Consider the following 19,120-nt stretch of genomic DNA (forward strand, 5'->3'; position numbering starts at 1 on the left):
AGTGTAGGTACATGCCGAATGTTATATAAAGACTGAAAAGCTTTATTCTCTGACTAGACCATTTGATACACCCCTTTCGTTTAATCTGTGTATTGATGCACAAAAACTGTAATATCTGAAAATATGAACGACAAAATATATCGATTTATCTTTATTTATTTAAACTGTATTGCACAAAGATATATAAATATGTAATACACATGGCAGACTAAACTTAAACTTTGGCTGTTAGAATTCAAAAGATACACAATCAATTGCCGAGATACAACATCGTGTATAGTAAAACTTGAAACTCAAGACGTCTATTAACAATATTATCATGCATGTACATTAAACAAGGTACCAGCAAGTAATAACATAAGAGCATCCACCAACTTCCTACAAAGATCGTTCGACTCGACGTCGGGTTTGTTGACAAGGCAAACTGAAGCGCGCCAAGATGAAATTTTCCACCAGCAATATTTTATCGCAGAATTGTGTTCCACTGGTACACGAAATGCGGTTCCTATAAGGTCCACAATCGCTTGGAGTACGACTCGGAAAATATAACGGAAATGTTTGATCAAAACATTTTTATGATAGTAATAATCAGGTTAGAGTATACTTATAGTTCCCATGGCGCTACCCTAATATTTTTCATTATGGTGTCTATACAATATGACTCCATTCTTTTGATAAAGATTAATAAAAGTTATTTGTAGTAGACAATCTTGTATCGATATATGGTGACACTTTTACACTACTCTTATTATAAATAGGGTACATCGCCAATTACTAGCCACCCCCCAATTACTGGCCACTTAATTTGATTTCTATTTATAGGTGAACAAAGTTCATTTTAGTATATAAGGTACGAAAATCCAATTATTAGCCAGTTTTCAATTACTGGCCACCTATTCCAAAAATGAATTCTATTTACAGATAAATAAAACTCATTTTCAGTATAAGGAAAATGGCCAGTAACTGAAATTTATCCACAACCCACTCGTTCAATAACTGGCCGCCTCTTACAAAAATGAGTTCTATTCACCTATACACAGAATTCATTTTAGTATAGGTGGCCAGTAATTGAAAACTGGCTAATAATTGGCGATGTACCCTATATGTCATCTTTTTGATAAAGTATTTTTTTTATTGGATGTCGGAGTTGACAATGAAACAATATTTTTATGTACACATATTTGAAACAGCCGAAATAAACAGTTATTATGATAAGGCCCATGACAACTGTGCAAGAAGCTACTCTGATACTGGGTCTATCAGATATTCCTTCCAATATTTAGATTCTAACAATCCCTCAAAGACTTGTTAAGTTGACTCAGAGATTGCTCTAACAAATTTTAAGAGACTCTTACACCCTGGGGACGATCACGCTTATTACGCCAAGAGCCAACAACTTTGGCAAGATTTTAATTTCACAATTATGTCTGGGGCGCAATTCAAGAATTCGACTTGGCAAGTTCATTAAAATATTTTGCTTCGCAGATTACCTTCTTGGTTGAACATTTCGAATATTTTAAAACTTTGTCCTCTTGGCCTCATTTACTAAAACTACTTTTCAAGGTCAAATGTCTTACTTTACAACGGATATTATTGTAGCAATTAACTGAGAATGAGCTATCTATTTAATTCACGTTTTATTTTATTACTGAGCACCTTTAGACTCCTAATAGTATACCTATGTACCAGTACTAAGTGTTTATTCTTACATGTTTTTATGCCTATCCAACTAAATATTAATAACTTAAGACAAAGAAAAATATAGATAGGTACTAACTTACTAAGACAAAAAACTTGACAGTGTAACTAGATGGCTTTTTAAGGTGACAGTCCATTTCCAACGACATCTGCACTACTGTTAATTTTACTATGGAAATTGACAATGACAGCGACGCTGCAGTACCGGTAGTGCAGCTGCGGTTAGAAATGGAATCTTACCATTAGAGTGACATTCCATTTCCAACTGCAGCTGCAATACTGTTCATTTTACTATGGAAATTGACAGTGACAGCGACGCGTTTCCATAGTAAAATGAACAGTATTGCAGCTGCAGTTGGAAATGGAATGTCACTTTTAAGGTGACATACCTTTTGTTGTATCTGTCTACACATATTCAGAGTCTATTATCTATGTCTCAAACATACCTGTAATATTTTTCCTGCCCGGAGTATTGACGGCAACCCTGACCACCAGCTGGGTTCCTCCACGCGGGCCCAGCCTCAGACGTTCAGTAACGTACAGAGCTCCGGTGCTTGCGAATGCTGCCCCAGCGCTTAGAGCCAGGAGGGCCGTTACCTGAAAAGACAATTAGATTATTATGTAATGTCTAGCTGATTATGTAATACGGGCAACCACTGGGGCTGCAACACAGTGTAAACTAACGCAGTCTCCAGGGCTCCAACTTCATATAAATCATGTATGTGTTTTTGATCAATAAAGACTTATTTATTATTATTGTATCTCCATTTTGGACTTCACGGGCCTATAGATCCCGGTCTTTTGATAGGCTTGCGTGGGGATATAGATCCAACACGTAGAGGCCCTTTGGAGAGTTTTAATGTCATGTAGAACGCCTGCTGGAACCCGTTCACAGGCGCAACAATAGACACCCGTGAACCGGTCGCAGCAGGCATTGGGACTATTGTAGAAAAAGTGAACAGTATACCGGTTTATGGATTGATGTTTGGGTGGACAATGAGACTGGGCTATTGTAAAAGAGGTCCGGACACCTGCCATAACAATGTTAACACCGTCATCGAGGCAGGCGGTGACTCGCCACTGACTAGATGGGCCCCTGAAACTGTCGTCGTAAAGACGACCAGGAGCAACATCGGTGTGAGCGGCTCAGGGGTGTCGAGAGGTGTGCGCCGCTTTCTACCCAGTGGCTGTTACCAGCCACTGTGCCAACTCGCGTCTTATGCATCTTTCACTTCCACCCCTGGAGCATATAGCTCTAGCGACTCCTCTCTGGACGGCCAATGAAGGCAAGCCAGAGCTGAGAGTCCTGCGGGTCCCCTTGGGGTCCACTCCGACCGACGAAGACACGCCGGAGACGGAGACCCTGACCGACTCTCGGGAGCACTCGGGTCCGTGGGGTCGTTACTCCCCAACAGCTCGCCACAAGCTGCCCTTATTATTATTATTTATTATTATTATATTACACTAGCGACCGGCCGCTTCGCACGGGTTAACAAATTATACACTTAGTGCCAGTTGCACCAACCACATTTGACAGACTGATCATCGTCAGCCGGCGCGCCCCGCGCCTTTACTATGAAACTTTCCATACATAAAAATTTAGCGAACTATTTAACGTTCGTAACAGTTTGGTGCAACCGACCCTTAAACCGTCAAGAATCACTCCATCGATAGGTGAAAACCGCTTGAAAATCCGTTCAGTAGTTATTGAGTTTATCGCGAACATACAAACAAACACACAAACTGACAGACGCGGCAGAGGACTTTGTTTCATAAGGTGTAGTGATAGTGATAGCCAGGATACTTGATGCTCAAAAAAGTAGGTAGAGAATGCTGCAATTATAATTATGTAGTCTCTTAGTAGAGTAACTCTTCCAGAAAATCGAGCACAAGTCGCATACTAGCCCGCAAGAATGAACCTTTAGACATCTATATTTTCGCAGTCGTTTTGTCGATCTATTTAATTAGCTAGGAATTCGTAAATTACTTGTCTGTCTATTTTTTTGTTCTAGAATGGCCTTTGGTCAAGAAAGCTCGAGAAAGCTGTAAATCGGTCTGGGTAGTACAAAATCACGCTGCCAAACACAGTTCAGTATCATCATCGTATCGGCCTTTTATCGCCCACTGCTGAGCAGGCCTCTCTTCGAGTGCGCCACTTCTATCGGTCCTGACTTAGGTCCTGGCTTAGGAGGAGATAGGCTCATAATCTAAGAGATGTAGTTTTGTAAGTGGCTAATAATTCTTCTAAACTTCACATGATGCAAAACGAAAGCTTAGTTAATGTAATTCACTACCTACAATTTACAACACCTCCTGAATGCTATGAATGTGCCTACAATATAATGGTAATTCACTCCCAGCAATAAACCTTTTAAAACCACGACCAACGCCCAAATATTGACGCCACAAAGCCGGAAGGTCCATTTCTTCATATTGACTCGCTCGCACGACATATCACATTGTTTGTAACTCAATCGCAGTAGCTTTTATTGTATGATCAAATATCAATGCCTGTATATTTGTACAATGCTGTATATGTGAAGATATGGTTACAGGCAGTTAGGGTGTCATCCCTACGTATTATGTCAATAATACTCGGCCGCGTTAACTATTTTACCAAGCTTTAGGGTAGTCAAGTAACAAATAAGAATGTACATAGGTATTAAATATGTACTTATACTCGCTTTGTCTTTTTTGTAAAGTTAAAAATTTAACGATGACACTTATAATTTTCGTTTCGACGATGTAATAGAACACTTCGGAAAAAGTTTATTACCTATAATTAAGCGCCGATCAAAGCGTTGCTTGTTGCCTTGCATGTTACCTAGAGTAGATAAATTTGAGTCTAGTATACCTACAATGGCGTTCACGGTTAGATGAACTTGCAAGAAGTGGATTTGCAATCTAACATGATGTTGATTAGTACTAAACGTTTTAACATTAGAAATTCAAGATCACACTTGCACTGGTTAGTGTTAAGCTGTGATGCTGATGATGCTCTCATAGGCGTTCGCGAATAAAAGCCCTGCCGGCTTATTATGGATAGCTTTATCCATCTTTATCCACGTGATAAAATAACTGTCACTGTTTAACACCGTGGGATAGAAAGTGACGGACACCGTTTTATCACGCTGTGACGTAGACAAGAACGACCATCATATCCGTACTGGTTTGGGTTTGGCCGCACCCTCTGTAACAATTTGACCTGTCGTCTATTTCCATAAAGTAGTAAGATATATGGACATAAATTTCAGCGAGGGCAAAGGAAGCGCCACAGGGGGCCAGCATGTTGGTACCTTTATCCGTGAGCTCGGTTACTTTATGGTGCAATATGCGAAAACTAAAATATTAGTTAGTACCTATTTCGTTTCATTTTTATTAGGATTCTGTATGTCAAAACAGTTAATACATATAGGATCACTTTGTTGTCTGTCCATTCGCCTGTCTCTCAAGAGCCTTTATCTCGGGAACATACTATCCCTTGAACTTGTGCAACTATCAATTTTCTAAATTTACCTAAAAAAGATACGGCCGTTTATGCCGCAAAAAAACGTACATATATACAACGACACTCTCAAAAGCTACCCAATAAAAATTAAAGGGTAGGTTCTTTCCGTTGATACGAGTAAGTAAAGAGAAAAATCTGAAAACTATAATTTTTTAACCACTTAATTCCAAGAATTGGCGTAGACAGTCACCTTCCGACCCAGAGGGGAAACAAGGCCTTATATGGATTATTCCGGTTTATTCACGATGTTTTCCTTCACCGAAATGCGGTCGGTAAATATCAAATTATGATATACTTAGTAGGTATCGTACATTGTTGAATGTAGTAATGTTTAGTTTTCATAGTTGCCCAATTTCACGGTAGATGTCGCTGTTCTGTCGGCTACTTCGCGCTATTAAGATTTTTCCACCGCCCCGTATATAGTCAATTTGGTTTCGGAATAAATGAGTATTAAGTTGTTAACAAAGTGTTTCATTACAAAAGGTAGGAAGCGCAGTGCAAGTGTCGTCAGTGAACATACATATTACATAAGTTCCGAAAAACTCATTGGTATGAGCCGTGGTTTGAACCCGCTAGCACCGGATTATACACACTTTACTTTATTTCTAACTGTTCAATAGAGCTGTCGTGTTTGTTGAAAGCTTACCCGCGTGGGGCACACGCGATCCTGATTTGTTTGCGTTTGGCGTCTCTCATCGAATCTAGATTAGGGATTCCGGCGAATCCCGGGATATTGGAGCCCGGTAAACGGGAACGATTAGGCAATCCATAGCCGATTTACGTTAGAGCTCGCGGTGACGCTGACGGCCTATAAATAGGAGTAACAATTTGAAATTTCGTTCACTTGTGCTACATTTATTTTTATTAAAGTGTACAAATGGTTTTATAAAATAACATTAAAAATTATGGGATAGTGAGAAAAGTTGTCCTTAGACTGTATCTACTATCACACTACACTGTTTCAATGCAATTTCAAACTTTCTCAAAACATTTCTTTTGACTCGTAAAATTTTCCAATTAAATTCAACCCAATTACATATAAGTAACAACTAAGTTTAAACATCATTTGCATAAATTGTACAGTGGACGATATGACACTAATAATGAAATAAATAATTTAAATGTATTCAACTAAAATTAAATACTTGTACCATCTGGCATTCTCAGGTAAAAGGGAAATACGTTCACATTACTTACAAAAGCCATAAATAACATAATTAATTCTTGAGTCCGTCCGATTACAAGTTAAACAAATAAGAGTGATAATATTTATGAAGGGGTTCGTCCTAACCAAACATAATTTAGTCTCCTGTGTTATTGGACCGCGAATTTCTCGCAAACATAGGTAGGTGCGTGGGTGGGCCTGTTTGTTTATTCTTACAATTCATCCCATAACACCGCGTTCTAGTAGAATTTTGATGCATATTTTCACGTAGAAAAATTATTTTTGCTGTGAGCAGATGGTATCATTTATTATTTACGATGCTTTCTCGGCGTTGTTATCCTTCTAGATGGGTTCTTCTGCCTCAGTATGAGTTTTTTTTTTGTGGCAACCGACACCCGATTTAATGAGGTGAAATTTGCTTGCCCGCATTTTTGTACTGTTTGTAGAGAAATATTTCAGACGCAAACTTATTCTTCTTTACATTTGTAGCCAAACGAGTGGACTTTTCCTGTTTTTATTTATTTAACCTGTGGTACCTTATGTCATGTTTGAATTTGATTTATTTTTTACGTCTTTCCTATAAGGTTAACGATTTGTCAATAACGGCCTTCCTGTGGCAAACTCCCACAGCTGGATTGCGAAATTAGAAATTTAATTACTTGATAATATGCTAAAAATCTTCTAGTTCTTCTAATAGAAGCGGTACCAGTGTGAACGATGGTACATAGTACGTAGTCATAAACGCGACCATAATAATGATATCCTTTCAAAAATATTTGAAAGTTACTTACATCCATACAGTTGTTGATGTTATTAGTAATCTTGACATCGATCTCCACCGTTTCTCCGACCTTGAGGGCCGGCGGCAGCGCGAAATCCAGCTGAATCGGCCGGAACACGTTGATGGTGCGCGGCGCGGAGAAGCGCAGGCCTCGGTTGGACAGAGACAGGGCCCAGAGCGACCAGCGACCCGCTTCTGATGGGGCCGTTATTGTGACCCCGTCCGTTGAAAGTTGGCTCCTGAAAATGTTGGTAACTTTAGTTTAAAGTAGGTATCTAAGCTAAGTAACTATCTAGGATTGAGATATCTCAAAGTATTTACAATGATTTAATGAAAAGGTTGAAACTGCTGTTTAGACAGGGTTAATGGAAGGAAAAATTCTCGTAGATCCTTCAATTTTAAATTGAAAGATTAAACAATCGTTTATCCTACAGCGTTTTTGTTACAAAGTGTATAAATGATTCAAGGTTAGTTTCACTACACTTATATCGACCGGGATAAGGACCGTGATTACCTTTTGTATTGTTTACGAGCTCCCGAAATTTCGCCGCAGTTAAGTACATGCATCTTGAACGTCGATATTAGTCTATTGTTATTGTTGTCGTATTCTAATTGAGTGCGCAAATGGCACCAAAAGCAATTTACGAACTGATTAACAGAACGAAGATATTATCAATATCATTATTATCCCATTTAGAATAACGATTACTGCAACGGTGTACTAATTTGATAAAGCCTTATGCACATTGACTGTGTTCAATTTGTTTGGCAGTAAAATGTACCACTTTAACCTTACATGGACAATACTAATATGCGACACAATCAGGCGGTGCTGTCCGATTCCCAGCGGTAACAATTAATAATGCTCGCTTAATACATATGTCCCTTAACTACGGTGGACAATATTGCATTCCAAATTAAAGCCGAAGCAAGCTCGCATGATACTATAACAATGTATTTTGTAAATACAACTTTGTTTCGATAGTGTTAAAGTTGAAATTTATAGTTTAGTGATAATGCAGCATAAGTTTGGTCGTTTAATCATACAATGATTACATTTTATAGCGTCGGATCAGTTAAAACGATAAAACCTGTTAACTAGCTAGATACCTATAAAAATTGTACATGCGGTTTAAATCTTGAAAAATTAAACACTTGAACTACTATTTAGTATTTACATTTTAAATGCAGGCTCAGCAAAAGTGCGCGATTGTCAAATGCACCACTCCCTTACGAATTTTTGTTTAAGGAAGTTTATTCAAATATGCATATTGCATGCTGTAGCAGTTAATAAAAAATCCTCCATGGAAACCTATTTCTTCCAATCACAAAGCAAAATAAATAACGTCTAAATTTAATTAGATCCTCCGCGTGACGAAGGATTGGGAGGTCACGAGATAATTTCACTGAGCACACATATCGCAACGAGCGCCGAAAGGTAAACAAGAAACTCAGAACACACAAAGGATTTTCAAGCTATTTGATCGAATTGGAGAATGAAAACAGGGCATCCTATTTAAAAAAGGGATACATGTTACATTTTATAGTCCAGTTAAATTTATGAGTACCTATCTTATAATAACTTTTGGTAAATACATATATCTAGAAATCGTGCGGTCCCGTTTAAATAAAACAAATAAATACGAATAAGTAATAAAAACAACACTGCATTATGACAACAACAAAATACCATTTATCACATAATTTAAAACCTGTCCGAGTGTCCGCGCCCTCGTACAAAGTAGGTAATGACATTTTTCACATCCTTTCACAGCGATATTTTTCATTCGCCGTCCCAAATTTCAACAAAAGACCTTAATCGAGTTGAAGCATAAAGCACAAAGTTAAAATATGAGTGTAAGATCGCTTTGTCTCTGTCGCTAGGAATGGACGGTATCCTAAAGTGCCTAGTTTGTCATCCCGTCCGAATGTAAATTATACAGTGATAATATACTCAAACGTACACGAATTATTACGCCAACTTTTCATTTTCATAATCATGTCAAATTACTCTTTAGCTATCAGAATGTGTTTAAAGATTAATTTAAACTTGCAACAAAAAAAATTGTAGGTACCACTAGACCGGATAAAATACCAATGTTGGCCTTGTCGTTTGGTCATTATTGTTATTATATGAAAATAAGTTCAAAGTAGGTAGGTATAGGTACTTACTCTGACTTACAGCTAAGCCTTTCCCCGGCGATGACAAAACAAATTGGATACCTATCCGATATCCGCTTTTTCCCTTTAGAGTTATTTGATATTTCTACATTTATTTTCTACGATCACAATACATTTTGAACAATCAAACATAACGTAGTGTAACCTAATCCTATTCCACGTTATCACTGGCAGTATGTCATTGCGTTTACGGGGACGTAATTTATGTTTCACGACATATGAATCAGGGTATTCGGGATTTATGGGGTTTAGCTCAGTTTGACTTCTGTAATTTACGTTTTTAATGTGTTTCATACCTACCTACCTACAGTGTTTCATTTGCGTATTTTTACTTCCAGTTTGCAAATGGATATCACAATATTAGGTCAGTTTTTGTTAGTTACTTACTTGTTTATTACAATAATGTATTTTGCTACGACACCATTTAAATATCGCGGATAATTAAAAATAAATTTTAAACTCAAAAAGTTCAAGAGCTTACTTTCCAAGTTAATTTTATAACCCTCCCGCTGACGAAGCCTTAAAAGAGTTAAGAGGTATTATAATTTTTGATAATTATATCTCTCTAAAACTTTTCGAACTGCTTTGCCATGTACATAAATAGATTAACGGAGTCTGCTACCAGAGCGGCTACCGCGAAAACCGTAATTCGCAAATTGCGGGGATCTTTCTCTTTTACTCCAACGAAGGCGTAATTAGAGTGACAGAGAAAAATCCCCGCAATTTGCGAACTTCGATTTTCGCGGTTATAGCCCTGATCCCGTGTTGTTATGCGAAAGTAGTCTGTGGAAAGTGGTGGAGACATTTCCAACAGCCAAACTTCATTCAATAAAAGGTTAGTCTCTTTAGAATATTATTGCGTATTTATGCGTAATACTACTGCTGATCCGTTTACAACAATAAGTACACCTCAAGGCGTATTCTAGTATTTTTTCAACCAGAATTGTCACTTTTGACACTGACGGATCATAGGTATTCATAACAAATCCAGCTCAAATTCATAACCTGTTATAAGAATAAGAATAATATATGCCTCCTTGTGTAACGCATGTCAGGTTACCTACTGATTTTCTACACAAACACAGTATTACCGGAACCGGGAATTCCCGGTTCTCGCCATACAAACTCAGTACCGATGGCATTCCCTAGTCCACTTACGTATAGTTGAAACACTTCCACATCCAGAGGCGGTCGTGCGTGGCCGGCGGGACGAGGTGCGCGGGCGGGCGCGGCGTCGGCGCCGTCCTCTGCCGGTACAGCACGCCGCCGCCGCACGCGCCGCCGCCCACGAATAGCGACACTCCCGCCGACACGAACTCGGGTCCTGGCTGCTCGTCGTGTTCTGGTAATCTGTTGAAAATTTAAAACAATCGGGGCTGAAAATAATTACGAAGAGGAGCCTGGCCTCTGTTAGCCCATTGCCGGTGCTGATGTTAATTTGGTAATTAGGTTACGTACCATGAAATCCTGTCCACTAGACAATTTTGTGGTGGACCTAAATATTTGTATACGAGTAATTTACTCGTATACATATTGAGTATGGTATATAAGTTTAATTAGATAATTACTAATTATCTCATTATACTTGGTAAAACATATTGTCAAACTAGTTGGTCGATTAATTAAACTCATTTTATTAGCTACCAGGTTATGCAATGAGTCAATCAGGATCTAATTAACCTGTGTTAATTAATGTTCACTCATTGTTATTGGGCATGTACGTGATATACCTATATACTTATTAATTGAATTTTAGTAGTATTTCGAATATGTTTATATTAATACAAAACTATACTTCAAAAACCTGTCTACAGGTTTTGGTGCCACCACGGTTTTAGGTCTATCACGTCCGAGATTTGGCTGTGAAGAGACAGTAAGTAAAATGTCTTTGGAGCTACTGAGAATATCGGAAGTAGAAGATAATCTATTAATCAAGAAGGAACAAATGCATTGACTCCGCAAATGAGGATGATTTATGTAAGAGGCGTAATTTTGATAACGCAGTACAATAACACAACTATAGTTACTAATATCACTAAAATTTGTCCAAAAAAATGTTGCAACTTCTCAGCGGCAAGAAAATAAAAACGTCTCGAAAATAACAAAACTTAGCAACATGGCGCAAGAGCCAACTATGCATACGTGTCCTACATACAGATGTGGGATGTGAGCCAATATTTCCAGCGAATTTCCTTCGACAAGCCTACTGGAAGATGAATCGAGTGACATGCCCCAAACAAGACGCGCTTTGAAACAGTGCGAGTGTAAACATTTGGAATAATTTTGCATTGGTGCTCATCGAGTTTCATATTGGTATTATAAAAAATTATAATATAGTCCGTGAAATTTAAAACACATATTCTTAAAATCGTCTTCTCTCTATTTAATTTGTAGGTAATTTAGGGGTTGAAAGTTTATACTAATGATTTTTACGCAGACTAAGTCGTGGACGAAGACTATTACTAGTTAATTTATAGGTAATATCCAACATGTAGTTATTACCTCAAAGGAAAAGATTTTTTCTCTCTTCTTCTTTTCTCTCTAGAAGAGGTATAGCTTAGTGAGTAGATATTATCGGTAGGAACCCTGCTTGCGAAGCTGGAGGTCATTGCTTCGAGTCCCGGCAAGAGCATATTATATTTGTGTGATGAGCACATGAGGGTTATTATTATATTTTCTAAGTACCTATTTAAGGATACCTACCTAAAATACGAAATGTCAGTGTCTACGAATAACATAAGCTAGATATTAGGTATATAACGCAGGTTATAAGAAAATGTCAATTTGTGTAAAATTGTCCCATGATATTTAATTATTAAAATAAAGGAAAATGTTAACGCCGCTCTAGTTAATTCATAATGATCTCCCGTATGTTTCCAGGAAGATGAATCGTGTGACAGATACGCGACTCAGCTCGTTTGAGACGCATAAATGAGATGATGTATTTCACTTTGAATGTCGCTCAGTATTGTCGTTACGTTTGATTGAAATGTTTCAACCTTTAATGTGCGATTAATGAGCGCTTAGCTCTGGTTTTCAGTAAACGTCCCGGATTCCCGTTTTATCTTACAGAAGAATCATGATTATTATATTTTTCTCGTCTAACTAATGGAGTGTTTTAGCGTTGGTTCCATCCAACGAAGTACTAGATTAAGGTATTCGCTAAATCAACTAGTTACCCAAATAGAATGAACGTAGTTATATTTATGCAATGTTTAATAAATGTATAAATAACAACGTAAAATTGTGTTCCAAAATGTATAATTTGCATGAAAGTAGTAGGTGACTACTACATAATAAAAGGCATTAAAATGTAAGTCATTATGTACAGTTACGTTCACTGCTTTATCGACATACATATCTACATATCTATATAATATAAAGCTTATACGTTCTCTATGATGTGTGATCTATATGGAATTGTATGTTACGAACGGCATTGCGGCGTCGGTCTGCCGCGGATATATGTTAACGTTTCAGAAATGTTGCTTACTCATTATAAACTGATTGATTGAGCGATTAATGATCGGTCGTTTTTCACAAAATTGTTACGATAGTTTCTAAACAACAAAACAAACTGATTAATCAGACAAGAAACTGAACCGACAAGACAAGACTAATTGAACGTCAAATGGTGGTTAATGAAAACTTGTTCACGCATGTCACGCAACCATTGTTTAATTCAGACACAAACTAGAGTCGGACTCAACTGCGATATCGCACGATATGACATAACACGCGAGATTTTGTCCAAATTGTTTGCAAATTACATTTCATTTATTATATTTTTTCATTAATTCAAATAAAACCTCATCTCGACTGATATTAGAATATAATTCAAATCAAATTCCTTTGTTTTTCAGGGATTTTAATTTCATTGTAAACTTATTATTGTGCATTAATAACATCGAAACCAATTTGAAATTAATTGCAACAAAAAAGTTATCTCTATGATTGCCATAAATTGCTGTTTTTGAACGCATCATATCGTCGGTGTGAATAAAAAAATCGCTATGTGTTTTTTTACGATTTTTTGATTTTGGTATATTTGAAGTCCTTTTTAAATTTCCCGTCGACCCACATAAATATTTTTGTTATATCTTTATTAGTTTTGAAAATAAAAATTCCGCTATGTGAACACAGAACAACATTTGTCCCAAAAAATAACAGAACAGAAACAAAAAAATAGCTATGTGATTTTTTAGCACATAACGATATTTAATGCCTTGCTTTCCGTCGAGGGTGATAGCGATAATGTTGCACATGGCGATTTATTGTAGAATGGATTTCCCGACATAGACCCTAAAATCCACTATGTATCATCTATTGTAGAACGGATTTCCCGACATAGACCCTAAAATCCGCTATGTATCATATCTCGTACTGTGTTACTTTGGCAACAAATCGCTATGTGTACAAACTTCACACATGACGATTTTAATGAATCAAATTTAAGTCGCTATGTAGCAAAATTTGGTTAAAATAATAATATTGTAAAAAATTACATATAAATCTGTTTATTTTCTTCATGAGTATCATGTAAAAATCATTGATCTATCAGAAAAAAAATACAGGCGCAACAAATATAATACTAACAGGAAAATAAACAGTTATTTTTGTCTCCTGAAAAGTAGGTTAAAAATACATGGCGATTTTTTTATTCGCACCGACGATATGTGTATCACGCATATGATAATATTATGTGTGAAGATAAAGTGTTTTAACCCTTAATCAAATATGGGGAAATTATTTCCCACTTCATTCTAATTTACGAAATATTTTTTATCTTTTTAAAGGCAGCACTCAGCGGTACCAACTATACAGATTTAAAATCTTAGTAACATTTTGAATTTGAAAAATGGCAACACTTTTCTAATGGCCGCCATTTGTGACCATACGTCAAAGTCAATGTCAGTTGTTGTGATTTTTTTTGCAATAACGACAATTTTTTTAGTTTTGAGGTTAAATGCGAAAAAAAATCTTGTAAGAGCATACACTGAATACTATCATAAACTAGACTTATTTTCCCTGTGTTTTGCTTGAAAAGAATTGTGATAGCGATATGATTTAGCCAAGATTTTTAGGTTTTAGTAAGTGGGTAATTATTTCCCATTGTTTGTCCCTGAACGTACGATTTACAAAAAAATTGGTAGGTTTTATCAAGTGGGAAATTATTTCCCAGTGTTTGTTCTATACCTAAATTTTAATTGGTTTCCATAAATAAAAATATATGCCCGTTTGCCTGTTACACAAAAAAATCTGTGCCTGTTTTTGTTTTCTTTTTTCTTTTATTTATTTCTTTGATTTTTGAAGATAACGTTAAAGGATCATACTTGAATTCCAAGCAAAGCCGGGGGGAGCTACTAACTAGTAAAAAGTTCGTAACCGTATCGGACAATGGGAAACTATTTCTCACTTCATTCAAAATTTTGCTATTCCGTAACGGATAACGGGAAATATTTCCCACCGCAAAACCCCCCTTTCCCCCCCACTAAAATTCTTTTTATATATTTTTTCGTAATCTACGCACCCAAATTACCTTAAAATCAATCTTAGTTTTCAAAAATCTCATAAAAAGTGTTCCGTTTGATTAAGGGTTAAGATATTTCGGCATTGCCACATATAGACCGATACATACCAACTTCATGGAGTAGGTCACAAAGCAACAATAAGGTCCATCCATATTCAGCATACTATAGATAGTCAATACCAAAACAACAACGGCAAACGACTTTCCGAAGCTATTCTTCGCATTTATCACGGGGTTCCTTTCATGGTGTATAAAAAGTGACACAAACAAGGTCATTTTTCGTCTCGAGAGGTCGGTATAAAAAGAAACTATCATATCATTGACGTGAAATCTTCGAGCTCAAGATTAATGACGCGAAATCATGACAAGAATTATGAACGAGGGAGTTTATTGTGAATGAAAATTTATTAGTCACTAGAATCCGGGGGAATATCATTAGCTTCATCCAAAATCCTGCTCATGAAGCGCTTTCTGAGTTTTCAATAAGAATTTTTGGAAATTGAGCGTGCTGCTTATGGATTACGGGAGATTTTAATTTATTTTGCAATCTTTTACCATTGCATTTCTTTTACTTCCTTTTTCAAACTTTTAGTTAAGGCATTATTCGGATTTTTAAATGCACCAGGGGCTCGTTTCTCAAAATCTTGTAACTTGTAATACAAGTGGAAGTCCTTTTCTAACAAAAGCTGTTAAAGGGTAACATCCGCTTTTTTGAGAAACGGGCCCCAGGCCGCCAATATATATAATATATATAATTCAGCTTATATACGTCCCACTGCTGAGCACATGCCTCCTCTCACTCGCAAGAGGGCTTGGGCTATTATAGTCCCCACGCTGGCCCCATGCGGATTGGGGACTTCACATACCTACACCTTTGAATTTCTTCGCGGAATTTCGCGCGTAGGTTTCGTCACGATGTTTTTCTTCACCTAAAAGCAAGTGGTAAATATCAAATGATATTTCGTACATAAGTTCCGAAAAACTCATTGGTACGAGCCAGGATTTGAACCCGCGACCTCCGGATTGAAAGTCGGATATCTACTCGGCCACCACCGCTTTTTTTTTTTAGGCCGCCAAAGTCAAGTAATAATGTCAAGTAAGTAAGGTAGATTTTTAAAACATAAACGTGAAGAGGAAGTATGTGATCAGTACTCACGTTTGATGAGGGTCAAATTTAGCGTCAGGCGGCGCACGAGCTCCAATGAGGCACATGGTGGAGTCCGGCGGCGCCAGCACGCGCAGCTGGAGCGCAGCGCGAGGGTACCACCAGCGGCGCTCTTCCACGGCCACGGCCACCTGCCGAACACTTGCTGTTAGACTATACCTATTAAACAAGTACATTTGCGTCCAAAAGGGCATAAAAGTACGTACCTGAAGGTAATGTCTACGATATACATGGTGTGGCTGACCATGGGGCTTTAAATCCAGGGCTTGATTTTACTCGATAAACTGAGCTACTTTTACTATGGGACCCTGTATGTCGATACAGAAGGATGATGATGATCTTTATGTTTAGTATATAAGACGAGGAGTTTGCATCTGATCATATACCCTATCCTATAGAAACAATAGTTAAGAAATTCGTCAAAATTCTTCTACTATATTTATATTTAAGTGTAAATTCCACCTAGAGAGTTATATTATGGTTGGGCTCTTTTGGGTTAGTCAATAAATACCTTATAAATACCTAAATTAATCAGCCAGCGTATTATGGATAGCTTTATCCATCTTTATCCACGTGATAAAATAACTGTCACTTTTTAACACCGTGGGATATAAAGTGACGGACACCGTTTTATCACGCTGTCACATAGACAAGAACGATCATCATATCCGTAGGTACTGTTTAGAACTCTTTTACCTTTCCAACGTAATTAAATAAGGCCCTTTTTCTTAGTTTGATACTAAGAAAAAGGTTTTTTTTTAAATGATGGCTTGTGTTTTTGTCTTTTGTGCCTATTTATTTTGATGTATGGTTTTGTTGTGTATTAGTTATATGTTAAGTGATGGAGGATAGATTAAGTATTGTTTTACCTAGTTATTGTATTTTTCGGACTAGTTGTAGATATGTATTTGTATAATATTTTTTATGAATTATTTGTGTAAAAAGCAACAACTTCAACTTTACTTTAACCATCGTTCGTAACACGATTAAAAAAAAGTTTGATACTTAAGTTACATCTGTTAGATGAGATTTATGGAATACAGACCTATACTTATATGTTAACACTACCCATGTACCTCTATATAGGTACCTATACTACCCATGTGTATGTATAAGTAAATGGGCATAGAAATGAAAAACAAACATCTCAATCAACTTACCTACATAATATCTACTATATGAAGGCATTAAAAAGGTTATTAACGAATATAAATGGGTACATTTGCAAGTAAACCAATCGTACAGATTTCGCCAGCGGAATTACAGGCGATCTTAATTGTGGCCTTTAGCGGACGATAAATTGCCTTTCATTAGTAGCTTGGGCGATTAAGCCGGGTTACTGCTATATTGGTACCTAGCTTATATTAACGTATGTGTATAGCGTAGATATGTATAGGTATGTAGGTACACCAATATTCACTGGTAGGTAGTTAGTTTTAGAGTTTAAAAGTTGGATTGATCTAGTAAAAGTAAGGCCTGCTAGGGATTGACATAGGAGTCTGTAATTAAAATGGTAAAAATAATATTGAGTAGAGAGATTTGGTTTGAGTTTGGCACTGACAATAAGCACATCACGTGGTTGCGAACCTCAGTCACGAAGAAACGAGGAAGAAGTTTAAAAAAATATGAAAGGAACATTTTGCAAAATGATTGTTCGCATGTTACAGTGCTCTGTTATTTTCTTAAATTATGTTATTCAGTACTATTCATGTCCCTACATAACATGTATTGCACCGAGCCCGACGCACGACAGCAAAATTAAGGTAAATTCCGGTATCATTTTCATATCAGTGAACATTTAAATTGACCTTCTAGAGAAAATGTGCTAAGTAGCCATAGAATAGCTTCGATTAGCTTCGCAATAGGCACCTTGCGAAGCAATAATCTGCCAAGGCCACTTTTAATTCGTCCATTTAAAAGCTCAATAAGGCTAACAGCCGCGATGTACGCAGACGATTATAAAATTTGTCGCAGGAAATGGCATCATCAAGGAAGGGGCAATTAGGACTAATTAAATGGGGCAGTTACGGCGTTTCTGCTTGGACATTTTATTAATATTTCCTAGTTATCAGTGTCTCGGGGAGGTACTCTGACTAATAAGGCACTCGAAGAGCCTTTGGAGGCTTCTTGTGCAATAATTCTGAATTGCTGGTGGAAGATTTAATTACATTTTGAAAAGTTTGAGTTGTTCAACCGATATAATTTCCAAATTAAATTCTGTAAATCATTTCAACATCCTACCTACAGAGGTAGGTAGAAACATACATAAAAAAAAATCGCGAATAATACAGTACCCGGCGATAAATATTGCACATCGGAATTTCACCTTCGTAGAGTGTTGTCTCTTTCTCTCTCGTTGTTACCAATATTCCCTTTCTAAAGACCGATGTGCAATATTTATCACCGGGTACTGTACGTCAATATAAAAACCAAGTTATTTTTTGGTTGCTATAAATCACTTATAAAGTGTATAAAACAATTGACACTGACATTATGGGTATGGCATCATCGAAATACTATGCAATTTCGAAACGGAAGCGCTAGCCGTCAAAATATGTTTTCAGGCCGATAAAGCCCTGTCACACGCACGTATCACCCACCCGGATCCAAAAGGATAAATGCCACTGCCACATAGATTAAATAATTCAGCCTACCATTTATATTCAGCCACATTTGCGTTTGATTTTATTCAGCAGAAACCTAAATAAAATGCCTCACACGTTACAGTCCGCATAACAACGGTATTATGGATTTAGGCATTTAGAGTAGGTACTTTCCCTATGAACCTAGAATGAATACAACCCTTTCGTCCAATAACTCATTCGATTAATTGAATCGAGTCGAAAAGTGTATATTGGATTGAATGTCTGTAGCCGTTCATTATTCTGTTAATTAACGAATGCCCATTTTGTTTCGCGTGTCTATTTTAACAAAAAAATACCGTTTTGTGGCACAAAATATTCTGGGATGAAAGCTGTAATACGCACCATACAATTACTGTGAATACCCAAGTCAAACGCATTTCAGAAAAAGGTCTCTTCTACGGACAATATAATAAAAGTCACATGTACACATATAAATATATTTACACA

At 37.0% G+C, this 19,120-nt stretch overlaps 1 protein-coding gene across 1 annotated transcript in view; it reads right to left on the reverse strand.

Moving 5' to 3' along the window:
• The window catches only part of LOC134678268 (C3 and PZP-like alpha-2-macroglobulin domain-containing protein 8), a 115,992-nt gene that overhangs the window by 16,290 nt on the left and 80,582 nt on the right, over positions 1 to 19,120 (reverse strand). Inside the window, exons 10-13 of the mRNA XM_063536755.1 lie at positions 16,020 to 16,159; positions 10,492 to 10,683; positions 7,163 to 7,391; positions 2,145 to 2,295 (exon numbers count right to left, since the gene is read on the reverse strand). Coding sequence (XP_063392825.1) covers positions 2,145 to 2,295; positions 7,163 to 7,391; positions 10,492 to 10,683; positions 16,020 to 16,159 — 712 coding nt within the window. The remainder of the gene's footprint in view (positions 1 to 2,144; positions 2,296 to 7,162; positions 7,392 to 10,491; positions 10,684 to 16,019; positions 16,160 to 19,120) is intronic.

Source organism: Cydia fagiglandana, chromosome 2 (assembly GCF_963556715.1).
Source record: "Cydia fagiglandana chromosome 2, ilCydFagi1.1, whole genome shotgun sequence".
Taxonomy (NCBI): Eukaryota; Metazoa; Arthropoda; class Insecta; order Lepidoptera; family Tortricidae; genus Cydia; species Cydia fagiglandana.